The sequence below is a fragment of the Heterocephalus glaber genome, unplaced genomic scaffold (genome assembly GCF_053883595.1).
Source record: "Heterocephalus glaber isolate CG9 unplaced genomic scaffold, H.glaber_assembly_v1.0 deba00000768, whole genome shotgun sequence".
Classification (NCBI taxonomy): Eukaryota; Metazoa; Chordata; class Mammalia; order Rodentia; family Bathyergidae; genus Heterocephalus; species Heterocephalus glaber.
The window spans coordinates 5,886,550-5,910,846 of record NW_028258162.1 but is presented as its reverse complement, the minus strand read 5'-3'; the positions used below and the strand labels follow the sequence as shown (position 1 = coordinate 5,910,846).

General features: G+C 34.5%; 1 protein-coding gene across 9 annotated transcripts in view; it reads right to left on the bottom strand.

The window, feature by feature from the left end:
• Malrd1 (MAM and LDL receptor class A domain containing 1) overlaps positions 1 to 24,297 on the bottom strand; it is a 725,534-nt gene that overhangs the window by 383,228 nt on the left and 318,009 nt on the right. For all 9 annotated transcript variants that reach the window (XR_015449658.1, XM_087207225.1, XM_087207223.1 and 6 more), the window contains 2 exons: positions 11,629 to 11,785; positions 7,846 to 7,956 (listed from right to left, as the gene is read on the bottom strand). Coding sequence is in view for 8 of the 9 variants with exons in the window: in XM_087207225.1 (XP_087063351.1) it covers positions 7,846 to 7,956; positions 11,629 to 11,785 (268 nt within the window). In the remaining variant the exon portion in view is untranslated. The remainder of the gene's footprint in view (positions 1 to 7,845; positions 7,957 to 11,628; positions 11,786 to 24,297) is intronic.

Here is a 24,297-nt window from a genome sequence, read left to right as displayed (position 1 = left end):
AATGTTGCACACCTTTCCTTGTGCTGTACTGGCTATTTATCATCTTCTTGTGTCTACTTTTTAATTGGGTTTCTATTAATGAGCTGTAAGAGTTCTTTATATATTCTTGTCATAGGTTATATGTATTATTACAAATATGGTCTAAGGGCCACTTTTCATTTTAACAATGTCATTTAAAGTTCCAAATTTTGATGGAATCTCATTTATCAATTTTTTCTTTTATACATCATGTTTTTTGTATCCTAGGGAATTCTTACCTACCCTAAATTCATGAACATGTTCCCTTATAATTTCTTCTTGAAGTTTTATAATTTTAGTCTTTCATATTTAGGTTCATGGATCCTTTCAAGTTGTTTTTATGCATGGAAATAAATGGTTGAGGTTCATTTTTTATATACGGATACAGGTGTTCTAGTACCTTTTGCTGAAAACACTATCTTTTCCTCTGCTCTTGAGTTTATGTTCTATAAAATGTTAATGTTAAATAATCTTTCAAAACTCAGTGGACCATATATGTGTGGTTCTATTTCTAGATTCTCCATTTTATTCCAATGACCTATATGTCTTTCCTTACACCAACACAGTCTTGAGTACTGTAGTTTTAGAGGAAGTCTTAAAAATAGGTAATAAATGTCTTCCAACACTGTTTTTCTTCTTTTTACTTTTGTAGGTCCTTTGTACTCCTACATAACTATCAAATTTCAATATACAATTCTTCACTTACAGCAAGTATACAAAGACCTGAATTTTTATATATACCCTGTGTTTTCTAATCCTGCTAAATTCAAATACAAGTTCTAGGGGCTCTTCGAGATTTATGAGTATTTTCTCTGTAGATGATCATTTCATCTGCATGTAAATATTTTACTCCTATCGTGCCAATCCTATGCTAATTGTGTCTTTTCATTGCCAGACTATTCTGGTTTGGGCCTATGTTTCAAAGTGTAATGGACAGATGAAGAGTAGGCATATCTGCCCTTGTTCCCCACCTTAGGGAGAAAGTATGGTATCTTTTCCATCCATATAAGGCGTTTTTGCTGGAAGTATGGAATACATGTTGTATCTGTTGAGAAGGTTCTGTTCTACTTCTAGGCTCCTCATAGCTTTTATCATGAACAGCTGCAGAATTTAGTCCAATACTTTTTTGGCAACTAATGACAGGATCATATAGCTTTTTCCTTTCCTCTGTTAAAATGATGATGTATAGGGGTGGATCTTCCAATGCTGAACCAACACTGTCATGCCTATAAAGAAACCACTTTCTACATACTGCCAGATCTGACTTCTAATAGTTTGCTTTGTTAAACAAATTTCTACCTATGTTCATACTTTTTTTCTATTATCTTGATCCAGTTTTAATATTAGCACAATGTTGATTTCCTAAAATGAGGGAAGATGTGTTCCTTCTTTTTTCTGCTTTAAATGTATGATATAATTCATCAGTTACAATGTATATGAGCCTGTTGTTGTCATATAGGTAGATTTTCAAACTAGGAATATACTAATAGGTGCTATTCAAGTTTCATATTTCCTCCAGAGTCAGTTTCATTAATTGTCTTCCAAGGTACATCTTAGAAGTTGTCAAATTTATTTTTAAAAAGATTTTTGTAACGTGCTTTTTATATCCTATTACATTCTGCAAAATCTGCAGTAATGTCCTCTAAATTTTGATATTGTAATTAAAACAATGTATACTTGATATTGTGTGATAGGAAGCAAAGGTCTAAAACAGTAGGGGAAGTGGGAGGGGTAGGTGAAAGGAAAGAACGAAAAAGAAAAAATATGAGAAATGGAAAAAAAATGGAAGCAAAGTCTTTGCAAATAGGGAAGGGTGGAGGAGGTAAAGGAAGGGCAGGGGAATGGGGAAAAAATAAGAACCAAGATACTCATGTAATGGTACAAGATCCCAATGACGAATGTAACTGTATTTTATACCTAAAATGTACCAATAAACTTAATGGAAAAAAAGAAGTAAAGATTTACCTTTGTGATTTTGTACAAAATATTTACTGTTACCAATTTCTTAATCACATTTTAACAGATGCTAAACAATTGTTTTTCTTGAAAGAATTGATTAGTTTTTTCTTAAAATGATACATGTTTTTAATATTATTCTATGACTAGGTCTTCTAAAGAGGATAGAATAATTGAAATCATAATACCTTCCACAGTATCAAAAGAAAAATTATATAAATACTGAATTTACACAACAGGAATAAATTGTTTTTCATAGCAGATGGGGAAGAAAAGAAAAATAAATCTTTAAAATAGAAGAAGTGGTTGGAAGTCATTATATAGAGGTGAAACTAGAAAAAATAGAAATTACAACTTTCTTACAAGGGAAATTAAGTATTGGAAAAATACTATATGAAAAGACACACTATTATCTGGAAAGTCTACATATTCATATATACGACACAATGCTTTATGAAAAAGAAATCAGGAAATGAGTGTTGCCCCAATTATTCATTAACCTAGTTCTAAGATTCAATGCGATCTCATTTGCCAGCCATGTTTAAATGATCAAATTATTATTTTATCAATGTTCTATAAAATGTTGGTTGGAAGTCTATACATTGTACTGTTGAATGCTCTCAAGAAAAGAACAAATTACAGCACAATGTTTTTTCAGACAAAATGATATCTACTTCAAATACTTCAATAAAATTTGGAGAATGATATAGCATAGCAATTGGAGCAGAGATGACCTCCTTGTGGTAAAAGTCTATCTGTGCCATTTGGTAATTACATAACCAGGACAGATTTCCTAACTTTCAGGCATTTCTGTCTTATAAGGTATAGAATAAAAATATACCTTTAAGTATTTCATAGGAATATTGTGAAATATAAGCAAGACTTAATTAATTTATTTTTATTTTTTGTTAAATTCTTTTATTGGCACATTGTAGGTATACAACACAATTACATTTCTCATTGGGAACTGTACCTTTACATGATGCACCTTGGTTCTTAGTTTTTCCCCATTCCTAGCCCTCCCTTCACCCCCTCCACCCTTCCCTATTTACAAAGACTTTATTTCCATTTTTTCCATTTCTCATCATTGTTCCTTTCCCTTCTTTCCTTTCCCCTGCCCCTCCCACTACCCCTACCCCTACCCCTTTGGACCTTTTCTTATTTTGCATTATCGATTATTCATTCTAATCATTGGTACATTTTAGGTATACAATATAATGACATTCATCATTGGAAATTTGCACCTTTACATAGTCTCTCTTGGTTCTTATTTTTCACCCTTGCCCAGCCCTCCCTTCAACCCCTCCAGTCCTCCCTATTTAAAAGATTTTGTTCCTAGTTTTCCACTTTCTCATATTAATGCCATTCCCTTCTATCCTTTCTTCCTTCCCCTTTGCCCCATTTCTTCCTATTTCACATTATCTATTATACATTTTAGTCCTTATTTACACTTTCAGTTTCTCACACCAGAGAAACTATTCAGTATTTATACCTGTGTGTCCTATTTATTTCACTTGAGAATATTGCCTCAATGTCCATCCATTTAGCTATAAATATCTCTAATTTCTCATTTTTTATGGCTGAATAGTACTCCATTTTATAAAAAAAACACATTTTCTTTATCCAGTCTCCAGTTGATGGGCATTTGGGCTGTTTCCAAGTTTTAGCTATCACAAACTGTGCTGCTATGAACATATATCACTGTGGTATGATTCTTTTAATTCTTTGGGGAAGATCTCCAGCAGTGGAATAGCGGGGTCAAATGGGACTTCCAGTCCTAGTTCTTTGAGGTATCTCCGTACTGATTTCCACAGTGGTTGCACCAATCTACACTCCCACCAGAAGTGGAGCAGGGTTCCTCTTTCCCCACAGCCCCGCCAGCATTTGTTATTAATTGATTTCATGATAGCACCCATTCTTTCTGGAGTGAGGTGAAATCTCAGCGGTGTTTTCATTTGCATCTCTTGAATGACCAGTGATGTCGAACATTTTTTCATGTATTTGCTATTTCTACTTCTTTGTCTGAGAAATGTCTGTTCATTTCAGATGCCCATTTTTGATTGGGTCTTTAAATTTGGGAGGTCTGATCTTTTTAAGTTCTTTATAGATTCGAGATAGTAGACCTTTGTCTGAGGAACAGCATCTGAAGATTTTTTCCAACATTGTGGGTTGTCTCTTCACACTGCTGGTGGTTTCTCTTGCTGTGCAGAAGGTTTTTAATAAGAAGAGATCCCACTTGTTGATTGTGCTAGTTCATGGGCAACTGAGGTTTTATTCATAAAATCTTTTCCTACACTGATGTTTTCAAGAGTTCTACCTAACCTCTGTTCCAACTGGTTCAGAGTTTCTATTTTAATATTTAGATTTTTAATCCATTTCAATTTTAGTTTAGAGCATTGCGAGAGATACAGGTCTAGTTTTAATCTTTGGCAAGGTGAATCCCAATTTTTCCAGCACCATTTATTAAAGAGGCTATCTTGCCTCCAGTGAGGCTGTTTGGCTCCTTTATCGAAGATGAGATGGCTGAGTGTGTCTGGCGTTGTTTTTGCATCTTCTAATCTGTTCCACTGGTCCTCAGGTCTGTTTCTTTGCCAGTACCATGCTGTTTTTGTCACAGTAGCTTTGAAGTATAGTTGCAGGTTGGGATTGTGATACCCCCTGCCATGTCTCTGTTACCTAAAATTGCTTTTGCTATTCTGGGTCTCTTCTTGTTCCAAATGAATTTTTGGATTATTTTCTCAGGGTCCATGAAATATGCTGCTGGGATCTCAATTGGAATTGCATTAAATCTATATAGCAGTTTTGCCAGTATGGCCATTTTCACTATATTAATCCTTCCTACCTAGGAGCAGGGGATGTCTGTCCATTTTCTGATATCATCTTCAATCTCTCTTTTCAGAGTGCTATAGTTTTCAGAGAAGAAGTTTTTGATTTCTTTTGTTAGGTTGATTCCTAGGTATTTCAGTTTTTTGGATGCTATTGTGAAAGGAATTATTTGCCCTATTTCTCTCTCAGTGAGTCTGTCATTTGTGTGGAGGAAAGCTATTGATTTTTGTGTGTTGACCTTGTAACCAGCTACTTGACTGAATTTAGTTATTAAGTCTAGAAGACTTTTGGTGGAGTTCTTGTGGTCTTCTATATACAGTACTATGTCATCTGCAAATAATGACAATTTGACTTCTTCAATTCCTATCTTTATTCCTTTTATTTCTTTCTCTTGTCTAATTGCTGTGGCTAATGTTTCCAGAACTATATTGAACAAGAGTGGTGATAGTGGACATCCTTGTTTTGTTCCTGATTTTAGTGTGAAGGATTTCAGTTTTTGACCATTTAGTATGCTACTGGCTGTTGGTTTGCCCTAGATGGCTTTTATCAGTTTGAGGTAGAGATCATCTATTCCAATTTTTTGTAGGGTTTTTATCATAAATGCATGTTGGATTTTGTCAAATGCTTTTTCTGCATCTATGGAGATAATCATATGGTTTTTGTCCTTGGCTCTATTGATATAGTGTATTACATTGATTGATTGAGCAAGTATTAATTTAAAACTAGGGTCTGAGGATTTATCTCAGTGGCACTGTGCCTCCCTTGCAAGCACAAGGTCATGAGTTTGATCCATGGTACCAAAACAAAATTTAATAATAATAATAATTTTAAACTCATAGAAAAAATAGTTAAAATTTTTACAATTATTTTGTTTAAATGTGAGGGCTTCCAAGTAAAATTATGCAAGCTTCCCATGGCTTTTTCAGAATGCAATTTCTAAAAAGTGTCTTATAGTTTTACTCAAGTATTAGAGGTACTCATCTTTGTGAGGAAAAAGAGTCAATTGTAAGAATGGCAACACCATGAGCAGCATGCTCATGCATCACTGTACCTTCTAAAGAGTGTAACATCTTTTGCACATAAAAGGTGGTCGATAAGATTTACTGAATGAGCAAGTAAGCCACATGAAAAGGCAAATGTTCACAAGCCATTAATATTTATCTTTAAGATTCAAATAACATGAGTGTACATCTCTGTACTAAATTTCAATCTATAAAAATTAGGATTTTAGAAAAACTCAGTAATATATTTCACTTGCTAAAATACACTGTAATATTATTTTGAGCTTAACTTTACCATGTAAATATTCTAAGTGCATAGAACCAATAAGAATTCACTGTCTGGGGTTAAATCATAATATCTAGTAGCCATAGAACCTCCTACATGTTCTTGCTGAGGATTCTTCTTGCCTCAGTTTTTAAGATCATGGAGAGTGAACAGCTGGAATCTTTGAATAATAAATTTCATAATTTTCAAGACCATTAAACTGTTATTCAATCTTTATTAATTTAGGTTGTACTTTTTACTCATATCCGAAGTTTTCAAAAACTGTTCCACAAGAAAACCAGATAGTTCAGTAAAGGAAAACCATATGGAATTTATTATACATATCATCACAAGAAATTGGGCACAATGCTGTGTCAGTGTATAAAGATATGAAGATCCAGGCTGTGCTTCCATTGAAGTTGAAAGGGGCTGAGCTGTCAGAGAAAGTGAATATTTACTGAACATTCCCAGCCAACATGGCTACCTAAACTTCTCATACAGAAGAGTGGAAACAGTGCAGTAATTGACAAGGATCTTATCCCTCCTGCCTAGTGATACGTAGCTTTAGATTCATAGAATTAAGCTCCAGGTAATTAAGAAGAAAATGAATCTATAAAAGTCTCTGGGTTCCTATTTTGATTCTCAAAATCTGAACATCTTTTTATATAATTCCTCTCTTTCGTTTATTTTTATTAGTACACGCTTTCAGTAGATAATGATATCATCCATCAAGGGGAGCTGGTTAATGTACAGAACACACTGTAATTCTTTCTACTTCCCTTCCCCTCACTCCTCCGCCTGCCATGTCTTGATCCCCTTCCCATTTCCAAAGATTGATCACCCTGTATTTTATTATCTATTTTTATTTTGCTCTTTAGATTATTTAAACTTTGGGTTTCTCCTACACGAGAAACCACGTGATATTTAGGCTTGTGAGTCTGATTTAGTTCACTTAACATTATGGTGTTATGGTGCTTTCATTTGCCTACATATGACTCAAATTTATCACTCTTTATGTCGTATTAGTACGCCACTGTGTATAAATACCACGTTTTCTTTATTAATTCATCTGTTGGTGGCCACATGAGCAGCTTCCAATATTTAACTATTATGAATTGTGCTGCTATGGGGCATGTATCATCATAATATGACATCTTTACCTCTTTCAGGAAAACACTTAGCAGTTAAGCTTCATCTTCCAAGCAAACTTCTCGTTTTGTTGATAATCCATAAAAAATAAAATTTATACCAAATACTTTACATAATTATTTTCAATTTAAATATCTGGATCTATTTACTACTTGAAATTTTCTTTAATTATTAGACATGCATTAGCCTTACCTTCCTAATATTATTGTAATTTATAAGAATCATAATAGTGCCTCCCAAAGTATTTGGAATTATATAAATCCATTACCCTATAAGTTTCAATCATATACTTTCAAAAGACTGCCCTTAAATTATATTTGAGATAATTTTATTATAGTCTCCAAGTATATATTTGCAAAATCAAGGGAGGTGTTGTAGGGAATAGAGAATATCTATCATTCAAATTAAATATTCCTAGAAGGACGACTGTCTAATTGAGTAAAGTTAGGGCTTTATGACATTGCAAATTCTTTGTGGAAAAAGCCATATGGAGTTTTAAATGTTGTGCATTCATACAATATATCAAGTTGGGAGAAAGAGGACATGAAATTTCAAGGGGAGGAAGTAACTTAGTATGAAAGAAGTAAACTAACAAAACCCTTTCTTCACATAACCACTTGGATTACAAACCTGTGTATAGGAGTGAATGCCTAAAAAGACTTCTACTTTCCTCCACTGTGCACCTTGCTGTCCAGTTTGAGCCCACACTTTAGAAGTAACATTGTTTTTCTTGATGAGTACCTGCAAAAATAAATGGAGTAGTAGGTATTGAAATATTTTGTCTTGATAAATTTTAAACATGTAGAATTTTACCAGTGATTCTTAAAATTAATATCTACATGAAGTCCCTGAGAGACAAGATGAGACATTTTTCATTAAACGTCTTTGTTTTCTACTACAAAAGTGTAGCACCATGAGCCTCAGGCACCTCACAAGCCTCCCATAATTCAGCTGTACATGAACATCTGTCAATCAAGTCCTACAGTATCTGGGTACTATTTTATTAAGAACAAAAATACAGGTTTCTAAAAATATGGCATCAGTAATACTTGATACTTTATATATTAAATACTATACATATGATTGAATTCAAAGCATGAAATTACTCACTAAAATACTCTCTTGAGAATGACTTTTCTTAATGGGTTGGTTTCAGTGGGGCAGTGTTGGTACAGTGTGAGTCCATTCAGTTGTAACAGCAGGGATGGGTGCTATGAGGGGTACCCGCTCATGGTGCAAGAACTTCCAGCCTAACAGCCTTGAAACCAACAAATCCTCATCAGTGTTGGTTACAGTTTGGACATTTAGAAGTGGCCCTCAAAGGTAAATTTGGTAAAGACCTGGTCTCAAAAGTGGCTACAATGGGAGATGGTGACTTTTAATCATAGAAGACTTTTAGGTCATTGGGTTCCTAACCTTGAAGAGGACTGGGGAACCAAGACCCATCCTCTTTCCATCTCCTATCTGCCATCATGCACTGCCTCATTTCAGGCCAAAAAGCAGTGGAGCCAGCCAATCACAGACCAGAACCATCAAAATCTATGAGTCAAAATAAATCATTTCTCTTTATAAATTAATTATCCTAAAGGTTTGTTATCATGATAAGCAGCTGCCAAACAAAGTACTATACTATCACTTTACAGGAGAATTTGGATTAGTCTCATTGAACAAATTATCATGGCTCTCCTTTTAGAATGATACAAAATAAGTCATCAGGAGGATAAGTCTGGGGAAGTGCAGAATAGTTCCACATGTTAAAATAATTTCCAAAGATACCTTATTTATTTCACAATATTGATTTTCACAACAATGTACTCTATAAAACCAAAGACTTATTTAAGTATGTTTTTTGAAGTTTTCACTTTTAAAAGTGAAAAAGCTTTTAATGGTATCATTAGCTTTTTAACATTAAAGTTTTTGGAATTTATTTTTATATGACTAGAATTTTCTGAGTAATTTGCTGCTAGAACAGTATCATGAAATTCTTGGTCTATAAAATTCAAAGTGACTCAATATATTACTAGTCAAGAAAATATAATTTTCTACCAACAAAATAAAATTATGTGTAAAGAAAAAATAAAAAAAAAAATAAAAACAAAAGAAACAAAATTATGTGAACAATACTGAAAAGAAGGTACAAGAAAAAGAACATCTTTGTATGACTACAACATTAGCATTAACTGAGAAAAATGTGTTCAATCAACATATTAATAATATAAAGTTTAATATTATTCAACCACGTACAGAAGTAAGGTAGTATGTATTAAAATTTCAATTATAAAATGATTAGTTGCTTACAAAATTGTATTGCTACTTTGGAATCTTCATCTGCTAATACAAAATATTTTAAAAAACCCTGTATTTCAGAACATTAATCTCAACAAAAAATTATACCAGGTAAATAGTTTACTAATAAAATCCCTGTAAGTAAGTGACTCTGATTATTTTGCCTAAAACCACTTTTGAAAAGTTAATGTAGAACAAAAAATAAATTATATTATCCATCCACAAGACTCTTTGGAGTCTTTTAGATATATTAGTATACAAATATGCTTCCAAACCAATCTTGATATAAAGAGGACAGTTCTTCCAAAATTGATATCTAATGTCTTCAGTTTTTAAAAAGCTACTAAAATTTTTGAAATGTGTTTATCTAAAATTTTGTTTGGCAAAAAGTTACTTTTCATAGTTTCCACTAAAATTCTTGAACAAAATGGTAATAAAATGGAAGGGGAAAATCCTCTATTAAAATTACCATAAAGGTGTAGAGAAATAAGTGAGTATTTATCTAGATTCTAGTGCACTTCCCTCTCTTTAATGGGGAGAAAGAAGGCAGGTTTCAAAATTATAATCTCGTCACAAATCTGCTAAGCACAGAATTCTTTTGCAAAACAAATTAATGGATTTTGAGAAGAAAATCTTCATAACTTGCTTCTAGTAGGTATAACTGGTCTAAACCACTCCTGGTAAGGAATTCTGGAATTTGTGGATTTATTTTTCAGTCATAGCTATCTGAAAAACAATACATATGCTATGAAACAGTATGAGTGGAGATGCATCTTCCACGGAAGCAATGTATCTGAGTACATTTCTAACAAATTTTACATATTGTTCTCTACCAATACATGTCCAGTAGAGGAAGACAGGACACAGGGTCTAGGTTAATATTCCAGAACCTCTCTCTGCTTTGCTTGTATATCTGGGGCTTCCAAAATAAACCAGAAATTAACCAGAAATAGTTAACCCAAAGATGTGGCTGGATAAAAATGAAAAAAGGAAGAAATGCTCAAAGAATGATGTGGTTAGTTAATGAGACACAAATTAGTTTAGAGGGACCTTAGACCAAATTTGAGACCATTTGAGGACCAAATAGTAACAGACTGTAAAACACTAAATAAAAATAGGAACTCATGCATCCATGCCAATATAAGATAATAAATAAGTAGAGCTATTAGAATGGTTTTCACTAAAATAGAAACTGCAAAAGTAGACAGAATAACAGTGATAGAAAACCATAATTGGGCAATCACCACAGTAAATTTAATCCAGGCAAAAACATTAATAAAGCCAACAACTGGTGACTAATATTGCATCATGATCAGGACTTTTTATCTAGCTTTAAATATCTCTTCAATAAATATTTATTGATAAAGGAAACAGAAGTACTGGAACTGACAGATATCATAGATTAATGAGTTATAATATAAAAGAATATAATATTGGTGATATCAGTACAAAAATGTACTGAGCAAATCTATCTTGAGGAACATTTTACAAAATGACTTTCTATAAGTTTTTTAAATATCCAGGTAATAAAAGTCTAGGGAACAGTAAAGGACCATTCATTTAAAAAGAACTAGAATAAAATGCTTGGGTGCAATGTGTGATATTTCTTGCTGTAAGAGATATTACTAAGAAGACTGTTTTTAAAAAGTATTTCTGAGTACAGGGTATATTGGATGGAGTTTTCTCCACTATTTGGATAATGCTTTATGAGTTTAAAACAGTGTATGACATTTTTTTCTGCAAGAAATAATCTATAAAAGACTACTGGAGAAAATAGCAGTAGTAGCATCAAAGAGAAGACTATATATCTAAATATCACCAAAGTGCTATTTTCACTGAATTGTGTTACATTCAGCACATTAATACTGAAACGTACATGGTAAAATAACATGAAACTATAACATCAGACTGGACATAATGGTGAAATTAAATAGGAACAGAAATTATCTACATGTCACTAATGTGAAATTTTACTAAGCTTTCTTTCAATTATACCATTATAAAGACAGTGAAATGTTGGTCATTGTCCATTTTCAATTTTTAAGAAACTGTATTTTAATGACACTAAATTAGGTAGTTTGCATTTTTATACAGAAAATTCAGAAAATACTAAACCCTAAGCATTACCTGGAGAGAACCAACCGTGGCACCATTCATATGAGTCCAGAAGACCAAGGTGCAATTTGGTCCCGTAAGAGAAATAACAGGAGTGAGGATGTCAGCAGTGTCACCAAATTTCCCACTTGAACTATCAGCATACAGATACCAGCCATCTGTGGTATTTCTGGGGAAAGAGTGTATCAGATTTTTTAAAAAGAGAACCAAGAAATGAAACATAGTTGGTCGGGACCATATTTTATCACTGTATAATTTTTCCTAAAAATACAATGTTCTGAGCAGGATTATGGTGTACAATCTTCATCAGAAATAATTCTTCTATCATTTTGATTTTGAATTCATAGTCCTTGTAATGATGTTCATCAAGGCAATATATTATGGCACAGGCCAAGTCATCAAATATATAATAAGACTGATCTTTTCTTTTAAACAACGATATTGCAAATATCCTGATGTGCTTTTAGAGATGATTTTCATGTGGACAGAAAGAGCACTAAATATGTCTAGAAGTGGTATAGGGAGAAGAAAAGAATATGATTAAATAGGTCAAAGAAACAGAAACAAGACTTGTTCACCTCACAGATCTGAAAGGCTTTCATAAATTCATTCTATGTTAATTTAGTTCAATTTCACATCAACAGATTTTAATTACCTGGTAGATAACATTAAGGTGTGTCTTTTCTTTCCTAGATCTACATTAAAAAAGAAAAATGGAGATGGAAACAATTAAATGTCTACTTAATTTTGCTATAAAAGTACCTACATTATCAATTCAAAACAGAGACAAAGCATTAGAGGCAGGCTACGTTATAAACAGCTTTTGAAGTATTAAAGAAGTAATTCTTCACCTTTTGGGGGTGGCACTCCTTGTTTGATTAACTTGATTTCTTGCCATTTTATAACCTAAATACAGTTAATTGTTTGGGGTTTTTTTGGTACTGGGAATTGAACTCGGGAACTTGCACTTGCAAGGCAGGCGCTGGAAGCGCTGAGCTAAATCCCCGGGCCTGGTTACTAGTTCTCACAGCGTTTAACATACCTATGCATTAAAAACATTTTATTTTGAAATTTCTCCCTGTTTTTTCTTTTTTTTAGTATCTTTTTTTTTTTTCTGGTACTGGGATAGAATTCAGGACCTTGCGCTTGTGAGGCAGGTACAGTGCCACTGAGCCCTCCATGGGTTTATTTTTTTATTACTTTGAGAAAAGAAATATAAATTATTAACAGCAAATAGACAGTAGACAGATGTATTCATCCTGCCACCGCATATTTATTGAGTGCTCAGTGGTGCCAGACTTGCCAGTGGCTGTCTGAGGCACTAGGAATATAATTGTCAGCAAAAGCGTTGACAGGTTTTGGCCTCTGGCCTTTTCATTTACTACTTGGGCAACTTTTAGTAGAGTATTTAACTTCTCTGTACATATCAGTTTCTACATTTTGTAAAACAGATAATTCTTACATGGTTTTACTAAGAATTAAGAATACAATATATGGAATATCTAACAAACTACCTAGCCCACTTTAGATATAAGCTTATTAGTAGCTGTAAACCATGTTGATATTTATATCATTAGTTACTGCTAATGAAATAAAGAATTTAGTACACTCCAAACCAGAGGCCATGAGTTAAGAATTTTGAAGAGGCAGGATATTAATTTGTCAGGATTATTAATTATTTCTCAATGAAAAAGCCTGCTCATTTTTATTCCTTGTATGTATGTTTAATATCCCAGTGTTCCAAGGAAACCAAGAACAAAGCTATGTAGGCCTATCCATTCAGATATGCAAAAGCAATCGTGAGGAAAAGCTTGCAGATTTCTCCATGTGCATGATGTATTTAATTTGTAAATCTTCAAGCAACTGTTGAGATCACTGCAATTTTATAGTATTTTATCATGAAAGTGTTAGGTTCTACTTCTGACATGAAACTCACATTGTCCATCTCACAATATTTTAACACTCCACTTGAAGCTAAATTTGTGTCATCTCATTCCTAGAATAATTACCTTGTTTTCCCACTTCTACTCTTGACTCATTTTATTCTTTACACATCACTTGTCTTTTAAAAATGAAAACAGATCGTATTGTGACCTCAAATCCTCCTCTTAAAACTTGTTAAATGTTTTCCAAATAGACTTAGGACACCATAATACTATTTAATACACCACTTAATTTTGTTAGCACGTGTTTGCAGTACAGGCATGCTACAATCGTCTTGGGGAGCTGGTGCATGTACATAAATACAGTTCTTTTCTTTTTTTAAATCCTCTTTCCTCCTCCTCCTCCCTCCCTCTTCCTCTAGTTCTCTTTCCCCCTTTCCATTCTTGATATTGTTAATCTTAGTTCATGCTTATGGCATAGAATGCCCATGTTCGTGCAGGCTATTAGGACCTTGTACCTGGCATATTTTCACTTGACCTATTTTCCCCTCCCCTCCCCTCACACCCGGCCCTTGATCTGCTGGACGCTTTTCCATCTGCAAGAGATCCATTCCCTTGTCTCAATTTATCACTCCCTTATTTTTCTTAGTTTGTATTTTGTCTTACTCAGATGAGAGATGCCATATGGTGTTTAAGTCTGTGTATCTGATCGATTTCACTCAACATTACATTTTCTAGGTGCACCCATTTTCCTACAGTCTCAAATTTGTCCTTCTTTATGCCCCAGTAGCATTCCGTGATATATAGATACCACAATTTCTTTATCCAATCATCTGTTAATGGGTATATAGACTGCTTCCAGGATTTAGCTATTGAACATTGGTATGCATATATCACTGCAGCACAATGTCTTAAGCACTTTGGTGAATAGATCTAGAAGGGAGAAGTTTGAGTCATACGGAATTTCTAATTTTAGAACTCTGAGAAATCTCCATACTGACTTCCATAATGGTTGTAGTTTATATTACCACCACCAATGAAGGCAGGTTCCTTTTTTCACATCAGCCTCACAAAAATTTGCTATTTTTAAAAAAATTTCTTGATGATTGCCATTCATTCTGGAATAAGATGGAATTTTAGTGTTCTTTTAATTTGCACCTCTCCGATGGTCAGGGATGTTGAGCATTTTTTTCATATATTTGTTGAGCAGTTGTATTTCTTCCTCTGTGAAGTATGTGTTCACTTCACTTCCCCATTTCTTGACTAGGTCTTTAATTTTAGGTGGCTGAATTATTTTGGAATTCTCTATAAACTCTAGATATTAGTCCTCTGTCTGAAGAGTAGCTGGCAAACTTATTTTCCCATTCTGTAGGCTGTCTCTTCAATCTACTTATTGATCCTTTTGCTGTACAGAAACTTTTTAGTCTGATTTAATCCCATCTGTTGATTATTACTGTTATTTCTTGTGCAATGTAGTTTCTGTTTAGAAAATCCTTTCCTACACCTATGTCTTCAAATGTTTTACCTATTTTATCTTCCCATAAGTCTAACGTTTCTATTTTATTGTTTAGATATTTGATCCATTTTATTTTGATTTAGTGCACAGAGAGAAATATGAGTCCACTTTCAATTTTTTGCAAACAGATAAGGAGTCTTCCCAGCACCATTTATTGAATAGGCTATCATTCCTCCAACGAACACTTTTGGCCCCTTTGTCAAAGATCAAATAGCTGAATGTGTCTGGGATGTTTTGTATTCTCTATTCTGTTCTACTGATCTTTGTACTAGTTTTTGTTCTGGTACTATGCCATTTTTTATCACTATGCTTTGTAGTACAACTTGACATCTGGTAATTTAAGGCCTTCTGCTTAGCTTTTGTTGCCAGAAACTGCTTTCAGTATTCTGTGTCTCTTCTGAATCCATATAAATTTTAGGATTGTTTTCTCTAGTTCTGCAAAGTATGCTGTTGGTATTTTGATTAGGACTGTACTGAATCTATATCCCACTCTAATTTCTACATAGCTTTGCCTCTGCCTCCTTCTAAAAAACGGAGTTGGGAAGAAATGTGTCCAATCTATTCTCCTGTGGCAGTACATTCTGGCACTAAGATAACACTGGACTCAGTATTTTCAATATACCAACTCTTCTCAAACTGATTAAAAGATACATTGAGGACTTAGGGGAAGATAGTGGATGGTGAGCAGCAGAGAAACAGCCTCTTCTACATTTGGAAGCCAGATGCTGGAATATAGACATGTGAGGAAGAGAAGAGGGAAGTGGGTCCCAGGGACCCAGCAAGGATCTGAAGTGAGAATTAGCCCACAGGGAAAGCAAAGAGAGGGACCACAATGTGAAGGAGGGAGGGGGCAAGTGATGCTTTCTCCATGACCCCTGGCTTAAGTAAGAGGTGGTTTGGAACCTGTAGAGGAATGGTGACTACTGGTGACCACAGAGGGCTCCATGAAAAAACACACCAGTGGAATAGAGCAGTGGATGCTGCAGAGTGCAGTGGCTGGTGAGTTGTTTGGGTTTAGACATTTCCCAGGATAGGACGATTGGCCAGTAGCCATTTTGGAAAGGAGTCAATGGAAATCAGATCTCAGAGCAGCTGTGGGTTCACTCTATCTAGTGGTTCCCAGTGTCAGGGTGAAGCACAACCAAGTCTAAGCTGGCAGGAGGTCAGGGAGCTGAGTTCAAACAGGTAGGAGTCACTCAGAGCATTGTATGCTGAAAAGCTCACATCCCAGCCTCATAGCTAGAAACCAGAAACAATCTGAACTTCAGTATAACTAAAGCCGTAGGTTTGCTGGATTATCCACCACTGCCACAATTCTGCTGTTGGCTTGTTGGGATCAATCAACAGGGGCCTTGGCTCAGTCTGCCCCTATATCAACAAGTGACAGCAGAGACAAGTCCTGAAGTGGGCTTATTTTTTTCCTTTCTTCGCTTTAAAATTGTTTTTATTGTTTTTCTCTTTTTATTGATTGTTCTTGGGATTGTTCGAGGGAAAACATTGTTTCTAGGTTTTCTGTTTGTTCTGTTCTGTTTGTTTCTTCCATCTTTCACTCCTATCTTCTACACCAGTCCCCAAACCTTGACCTCCAGCCTTACATATAATCCCTTTCTCTTCTGTTTCTAACTTGTTTAAAATTTTGTCCTCGAAGGTAAAATTTCCATACTGAGGGGATATTTACTGTACAAAATTTTCTGGTTTGTTTTCAATTTGATTATGTAACTACGAATCCTCTTCATAAGGTTAAAGGTGGCAAATTAACAGTTACCACAGTTTGCCATTCTAGGTTATACTTGATGCTATTGTTATTACTGATTGTACTACTTTAGCTAAGGTGAAGTAATTGTTCTAATCAGTTGTTCTTCCTTAAAGACTGAGATTACCTGAGGGTTATAAAAACTACTATAGGCCAGTGCTAAAGAACCAGGGTGTAGGCCAAATAGGTAGTAATTTCACATCTCCAATAAATTGAAGAGATAGGATCACACAAAAACTCAACACACAAAACTCAAAAGCCAGATATATATACTTGGATGACATTTCTGAGAAGTAGTCATTTCCTAAAGGTTCTCAATACAAGCAATAAAAATACCTACCATAAACAATTTACAAATATCAATGCAGGAATTGAACTAATTAGCCATAATCAAATAGGTCATAATGAAAAATAAATCTACTCCAAGGCATATAATAGTCAAGATTCCAGAAATTTAACACAAAACGGAATATTAAAAGGTGTAAGGGAAAATAAATAAATCATTTAAAAGGAAAGCCCATCAGAATTACACCAGACTACTCAACACAAACTCTTATGTCAAGGAGAGCTTGGAGTGAAGTATTTCAGGTTCTGAAAGAAAACAGCCTCCAAATCAGATTGATGTACCCTGCAAAACTATCTTTCAGAGTCAATGGATAAATAAGATACTTCCATGACAAAAAATAAGTGAAGAAATTCATGACCACCAAACTAGGACTCCAAAATGTTTTGAAGGACATTCTAAAAAGAGATAACAAAGACCATAACTCCATGAAACCCCAACACAATGAACCTACCAGGCAAGGAAAACAATTAAAGGGAAAAGAAAGGGAACCAACAGCAGAAAAATAACAAGATAATGATAAATTGATACATATCAGTTATAACTATCAACTTAAATGGTCTCGATTCACCAATCAAGAGAAACAGACTGGCTAAATGGATTAAGAAACAAGATCCAATAAAATGCTCCATTCAAGAAACACATTTAAGTAAAAAGAAATTCACAGACTGAAAACCAAAGGATGAAAAACAATACTCCATGCAACAGGAACCTGGATAAAAGAAGGGGCAGCAATTCTATTTGCACACAAAGTGAATTTCAAGCCAAGACTGATCAAGAGAGACAAAGAAGGTCACTACATCCTTGTTAAGGAACCAGGCCAGGAGGAAGAGATAACAATCATAAATATATATGCATCAAATACCAGTGCACTCAACTATATAAAACAAATATTAATGAACATGATAAACCAAATAAGCACTGATACATTTGTAATGGGTGATCTCAATATCCCATTGTTACAAATACACAGATCAATTAGACAAAAAAATAAACAAAGAAGTATCACAACTGACTCAAACCTGTGAACACATCAACTTAGGACTTGTCTATAGAGTGTTCTACCTCATAGCATCAGAATACATTCTTCTCAGATGCATATGGCACATTCTCCAAAACAAACTACATATGTGCTCATGGAACCCACTTAAGTAAATGCAAAGGAATTGAAATCATTCCATGCGTATTATCAGACCACAGTGAAATGAAATTGAAAATCAATGACAAAAGAAACCACAAAAGCTTCATAAACATATATGGAAATTAAATAACATCTCCTGAACAACCAGTGGGTCACAAATGAAATTTAAAAATTGAGCCGGGGATTTAGCTCATTGGCACTGCACCTTCCTCGCAAGCGCAAGGTCCTGAATTTGATCCCTGGTACCTAAATAAATAAATAAGACATATTGCACAATTAAGTAATAATGCCAATAAACATATCAGGACTTATACGATACAATGAAAGCAGTCCCGTGAGGAAAATTTATAGCTGTTTATACCCACAGTAGAAAAATAGAACAAGTTCAAATAAATAACCTAATGTTGAACCTCAAGCATCTAGAAAAAGAAGTCAGTCAACCCCAAAGCCCATACAAGGGAGAAAATTATAAAGATTAGACTAGAAATTAATGCAATGGAGACTAAGAAAACAATAAAAAGAATCAATGAATCAAAGAATAAGTTCTTTGAAAGATTCAATAAAATTGACAAACCTTTAGCCACACTTTACCAAAAAAGAAAAGAAAAATCTCAAATCTATGGAATTAGGAATGAAAAGAATGAAATCACAACAAATCCTGCAGAAACTCAGAAGTTCTTCAATACCTACTTTGAAAACCTACATTCTAATAACAGAGAAAAGGCAGAAGAAATGGACAGACTCTTAAATACATATGAACTACCATAGCTGAATCAAGAAGATATAAAAATTTGAAATAACCTAATCAGTCAGTGAAATTGAAGACCTGACTAAAAATCTACTAACAAAGAAAAGCCCAGGTCCTAATGGATTCTACAAGAAATTCAGAGAAGATCTAATGTCATTACTTTTCAAACTCTTTAATAAAATTCAAAGCGAAGCAATACTTCCCAAGTCATTCCTAGAAGCAAGTATTATCCTGATATGAAATCTAGAAAAGGATCCAACCAAAAATAGGAACTACAAGATGATCTCCCTAAAGAGCACACACAAAAAATTTCAGTAAGGTACTGACAAACAGAACACAACAAATCATCAAGAAGATTATACACCATGATGAAGAAGAATTCCTCCCTGGGATGCAGGGATGGTTGAATATATGCAAATCAATAAATATAATACATCATATTAACAGACCCAAGGACAAAAACCACATGATCATCTCAATAGATGCAGAAAAGGCATTTAAAAATATCCAACAGACATTTGTGATAAAATCTCTACAGAAAATCAGAATAGATGGTCTTTCTCTCAATCTGATAAAAGACATCGATGACAAACCAACAGCCAATATCACAGTAAACGGTCAAAACCTGAAAGCTTTCACTCTAAAATCAGGAACAACACAAGGATGCTCACTATCACCACTCTTATTCAACACAGTTTTGGAAACATTAGCCAGAGCAATTAGATAAGAGAAAGAAATAAAAGGACTAAAGATAGGAAATGAAGAATTCAAATGGTCATTATTTGCAGATGACATGATATTCTAGATCAAAGACTCCAAAAACTCCACCAAAAGACTTCTAGATTTAAAAACCAAATTCAGTAGTGTAGCTGGATACAAAGTCAACATTCAAAAATCAATAGCATTCATGTACACAATTAACAAAATCACTGATGGAGAAATTAGGGAAACCACAACTTTCACAATAGCATCCAAAAAATGAAGTACTTAGGAATCAACCTAATGAAATAAGTAAAACATTTACACTGAAAACTACAGTACTCTGAAAAAGGAAATGGAAAGATATCCCTTGATGTTGGATAGGAAGAACCAATATAGTGAAAGTGGCCACACTTCCAAATTTGTAATACAGATTTAAGGGAATCTCCATCTACATACAAACAGCATACCTCACAGAATTAGAGAAGACAATCCTAAAATTCATTTGAAATCAGAAGAAACCTAGAATAACAAAAGCAATTCTGGCCATCAAAGGCAAGGCACTGGGGATCACAATATCTGAGTTTAAATTATACTACAAAGCTACTATGACACAAACAGTATGGTACTGGGGAAGAAGAAAATAGACCCCAGGATCAACAGAACAGACTAGAACTTGCAGAAACAATTCTAAACACACTTAGCCACGTTTTTTTTCAATAAAGGTGTCAAACAGCTTCACTGGAAGAAAGCCTTTTTAATAAATGTTGGTGGAAAAATTGGTTTTCCATGTGCTGAAAATTAAAACTAGACTAATATCTCTCTCCATGCACGAAACTACAATTGAAATCCATTAAGATCTAAATATTAAAACAGAAACACTAAATCTTCTGGAACAGAGAATAGGTAGAACTCTTGCAAACATAGATGTAGGCAAAGACTTCATGAACAAAACCCTGATCCCACAGGAACTATCACAAAGAATCAACAACTGGGATCTCATCTTATTAAAAATCTTTGCACTGCAAGAGAAACCACCAATAGAATGAAGAGACAACACACAGACTGGGAAAAGTTTTTTCCAGCTGTTCCTCAGAGAAAACACTAATATCTAGAATATATAAAGAACACAAAAAAGTCAGACCTTCCAAATTTAATGACTCAATCCAAAAATGGGCATCTAAGATGAATACACACTTCTCAGATGAAGAAGTACAAATGGTGAATAAATATAAGAAAAAATGGTCTGCCACAGGGCCTTCAGAAGCAGCCTCAGCAGCGTGGAGAGGACTAGACTCATGGGGTGTGAGGCAGGACAGGCTTTGAAAGGGGTCCTGCCAGGATCCCAAGCTCCTAGGGCAGAGAAGGTGAGCTGGTCCCAGCACCCGGAAGGAAGCTCCCCCCACCACCATGCCAAGCTCCTAGGGCAGAGAAGCTGAGCTGGTCCCAGCACCCGGAAGGAAGCCCCCCGCTGCCATCCCAAGCTCCTAGGGCAGAGAAGGTGAGCCGCACGGGCACCAGAACCACCCCTCACCCCACTGTGGAAATGAGAAGACACATAAAGAAGCCTCAAAAACAGACTTCTGCATCACCTACAGCAACCCCAAAGGAAAACGAGATGGAACAATCTGATACTCAACCACCTGGACTCTCTGAACTGGCAACAAAAGAGGATCTGGGAAAAATGAAATCACAAATAATTACTCAGATAACAGCAAAGATTTTGCTCATGGTGCAAGACATGATTAATAAATCTAGAGAGGACACAGATAAAAAAAATAGAGGATCTGAGGAACATGATGGAATCCCAACATAGGAAACAAATGGAATCCATAAAACAGATGCAAACAGATTTCCAGGAGAATAAAAACTCCATCGAAAGCCTGCACAGCAGAATGAACCAATGTGAGGATAGAATTTCGGATACAGAAGAAAAGATTGCAATTAGTGACCAGGAAAAGAAAAATTGCTTTAAAATTGTAAGGGAACACAAGAAATCAATCCACCAGCTGCTGGACAATGCAAAGAAGAATAACATAAGACTGATTGGAGTCAATGAAGAAAGAGGAGAGAGTGCAGATGACATAAAAAAACTCTTCACAGAAGTGATGGCAGAAAACTTCCCAAGGAGGGGAAAAGAACTTGACATACACATAAGTGAGGTACATAGGACTCCAAAGAGCCTTGATCAAAAAAAATCTACACATAGGCATATAATAGTTAGGATTCCAGAAATCCAACAGAAGAACAAAATTCTACAAGCAATTAGAAAAAAGAAACAAATCACATACAAAGAAAAGTCCATCGGAATCACAGCAGACTTCTCAATGCAAACTCTCAAGGCAAGAAGAACTTGGAGTGATGTATTTCAAGCCCTAAAGGAAAACGGCCTCCAACCTAGATTGATGTACCCTGCAAAACTATCTTTCAAAACTGATGGAGAAATAAGATACTTTCATGATAAAGAGCACTTCAGGAACTTCATGAATATCAAACCGGCACTCCAAAAAATTTTAAATAATACCCTAGGAAAAGACAGTGAGGATCACAACTCCAGGAAACCCAGCAGAATGAATCCATTGGGCGTGACAAATTAAACGCAAAGGAGGAGAATCCATCAAAAAGAAAAAGCCATGACAAGGCTTTTAAAACATTTAACTTCATCTCCCTAATGAATGTATAATTCAGTCTTGTTATTGTACTGATTTGTATTTTTCTGATTCTAGAGTTGCACACCTTTCCTTGTGCTATACTGGCTATTTATCATCTTCTTATGTCTACTTTTTAATTGGGTTGTTTATTAATGAGCTCTAAGAATTCTTTATATATTCTGGTCATAGGTTATATACATGGGAAATATGGTCTGTTTAAGGACTACTTTTCATTTTAATGATGTCATTTAAAGTTCTAAATTTTGATGGAATCTCATTTATCAACTTTTTTCTTTTATACATCATGTCTTTCATATACTAGGTAGTCCTTGCCTACCCTGAATTCATAAACATTTTCCCTTATAATTTCGTCTTAAAGTTTTAAACATTTAGGTTCATAGATCCCTTCAAGTTATATTCATGTATGGAAATAAAGAGTTGAGGTTAATTTTTTATATACGGATACCAGGTGTTCTAATGCCATTTGCTGAAAACACTATCTCTTCCTCAGCTCTTGAATTGAGTTTATATTCTATAAAATGCTAATGTTAATTAATCTTTCAAAACTCAGTGGACCATATATGTGTGGTTCTATTTCTAGATTCTCTGTTTTATTCCAATGATCTATATGTCTTTCCTTACACCAACACTGCCTTGATTACTGTAGCTTTAGAAGAAGTCTTAAAATTAGGTAATAAATGTCTTCCAACACTGTTCTTTTAACTTTTCTAGGTCCTTTGTACTCCTACATAACTTTTAAATTTCAATATCCAATTCTTCATTTATAATAAGTATACACAGACCTGAATTTTTATATATACCTTGTGTTTTCTAATCCTGCTAAATTCAAGTACAAGTTCTAGTGTCTCCTAGAGATTTCTTAGTATTTTCTCTGTAGATGATCATTTCATCTACATACAAAGATTTTGCTTCTACCTTGCCAATCCTATCCTAATTGTGTCATTTTATTGCCAGACTATTTTGGTGGGGCCTAGGTTTCAAAGTTTAATGGACAGATAAAGAGTAAGCATATCTGCCCTTGTTCCCCACCTTAAGGAGAAAGCATTGTACCTTCTCCATTCATATAAGGCATTCTCGCTGGAAGAATGGAGTACATGTCTTTAATCTGTTGAGAAGGTTCTGTTCTACTTCTAGTCTCCTGATAGCTTTTACCATGAACAGCTGTAGAATGTAGTCCAATACTTTTTCTCCAACTAGTGACAGGATCATATGGCTTTTTCCTTTCCTCTGTTAAAATGATGACTTTTAGGGGTAGATCTTCTGATGCTGAACTAACACTGCCATCCCTATAACAAAACCACTTTCTACATCCCGCCAGATCTGACTTCTATTAGTTTGTTTTGTTAAACAAATTTCTATCTATGTTTATACTTTTTTCTATTATCTTTATCCATTTTTAGGATTAGCACAATGTTGAGTTCCTAAAATGAGGGGAGAAGTGTTCCTTCTTTTTTATGCTTTGTTTGATATAATTTATCAGTTAAAATGTATATGAGCCTGCTGTTGTCATATAGGTAGGTTTTCAAGCTAGCAATATACTTTCTTTAATAGGTGGTATTCATATTTTATATTTCCTCCAGAGGTAGTTTCATTAATTTTTTTCCAAGGTACTTCTTAGAAGTTGTCAAGTTTATTTCAAAAAAGATTTTTGAAATATGCTTTCTACATCCTTTTAAATTCTGTAAAATCTGTGGTAATGTCTCCTAGATCTTGATATTGTAATTTAAAAATGTATAATTGATATTGTGTAACAGGAAGAAAAGGTCTAAAGGAGCAGGGGAAGTGGGAGTAGGGGAAAGGAAAAAAGGGAAAAGAAAAAATATGAGAAAAGGAAAAAATGGAATCAAAGTCTTCGCAAATAGGAAAGCATGGAGGGGGTGAAGGGAGGGCAAGGGAAGGGGAAAAAAAAGAACCAAGATACTCATG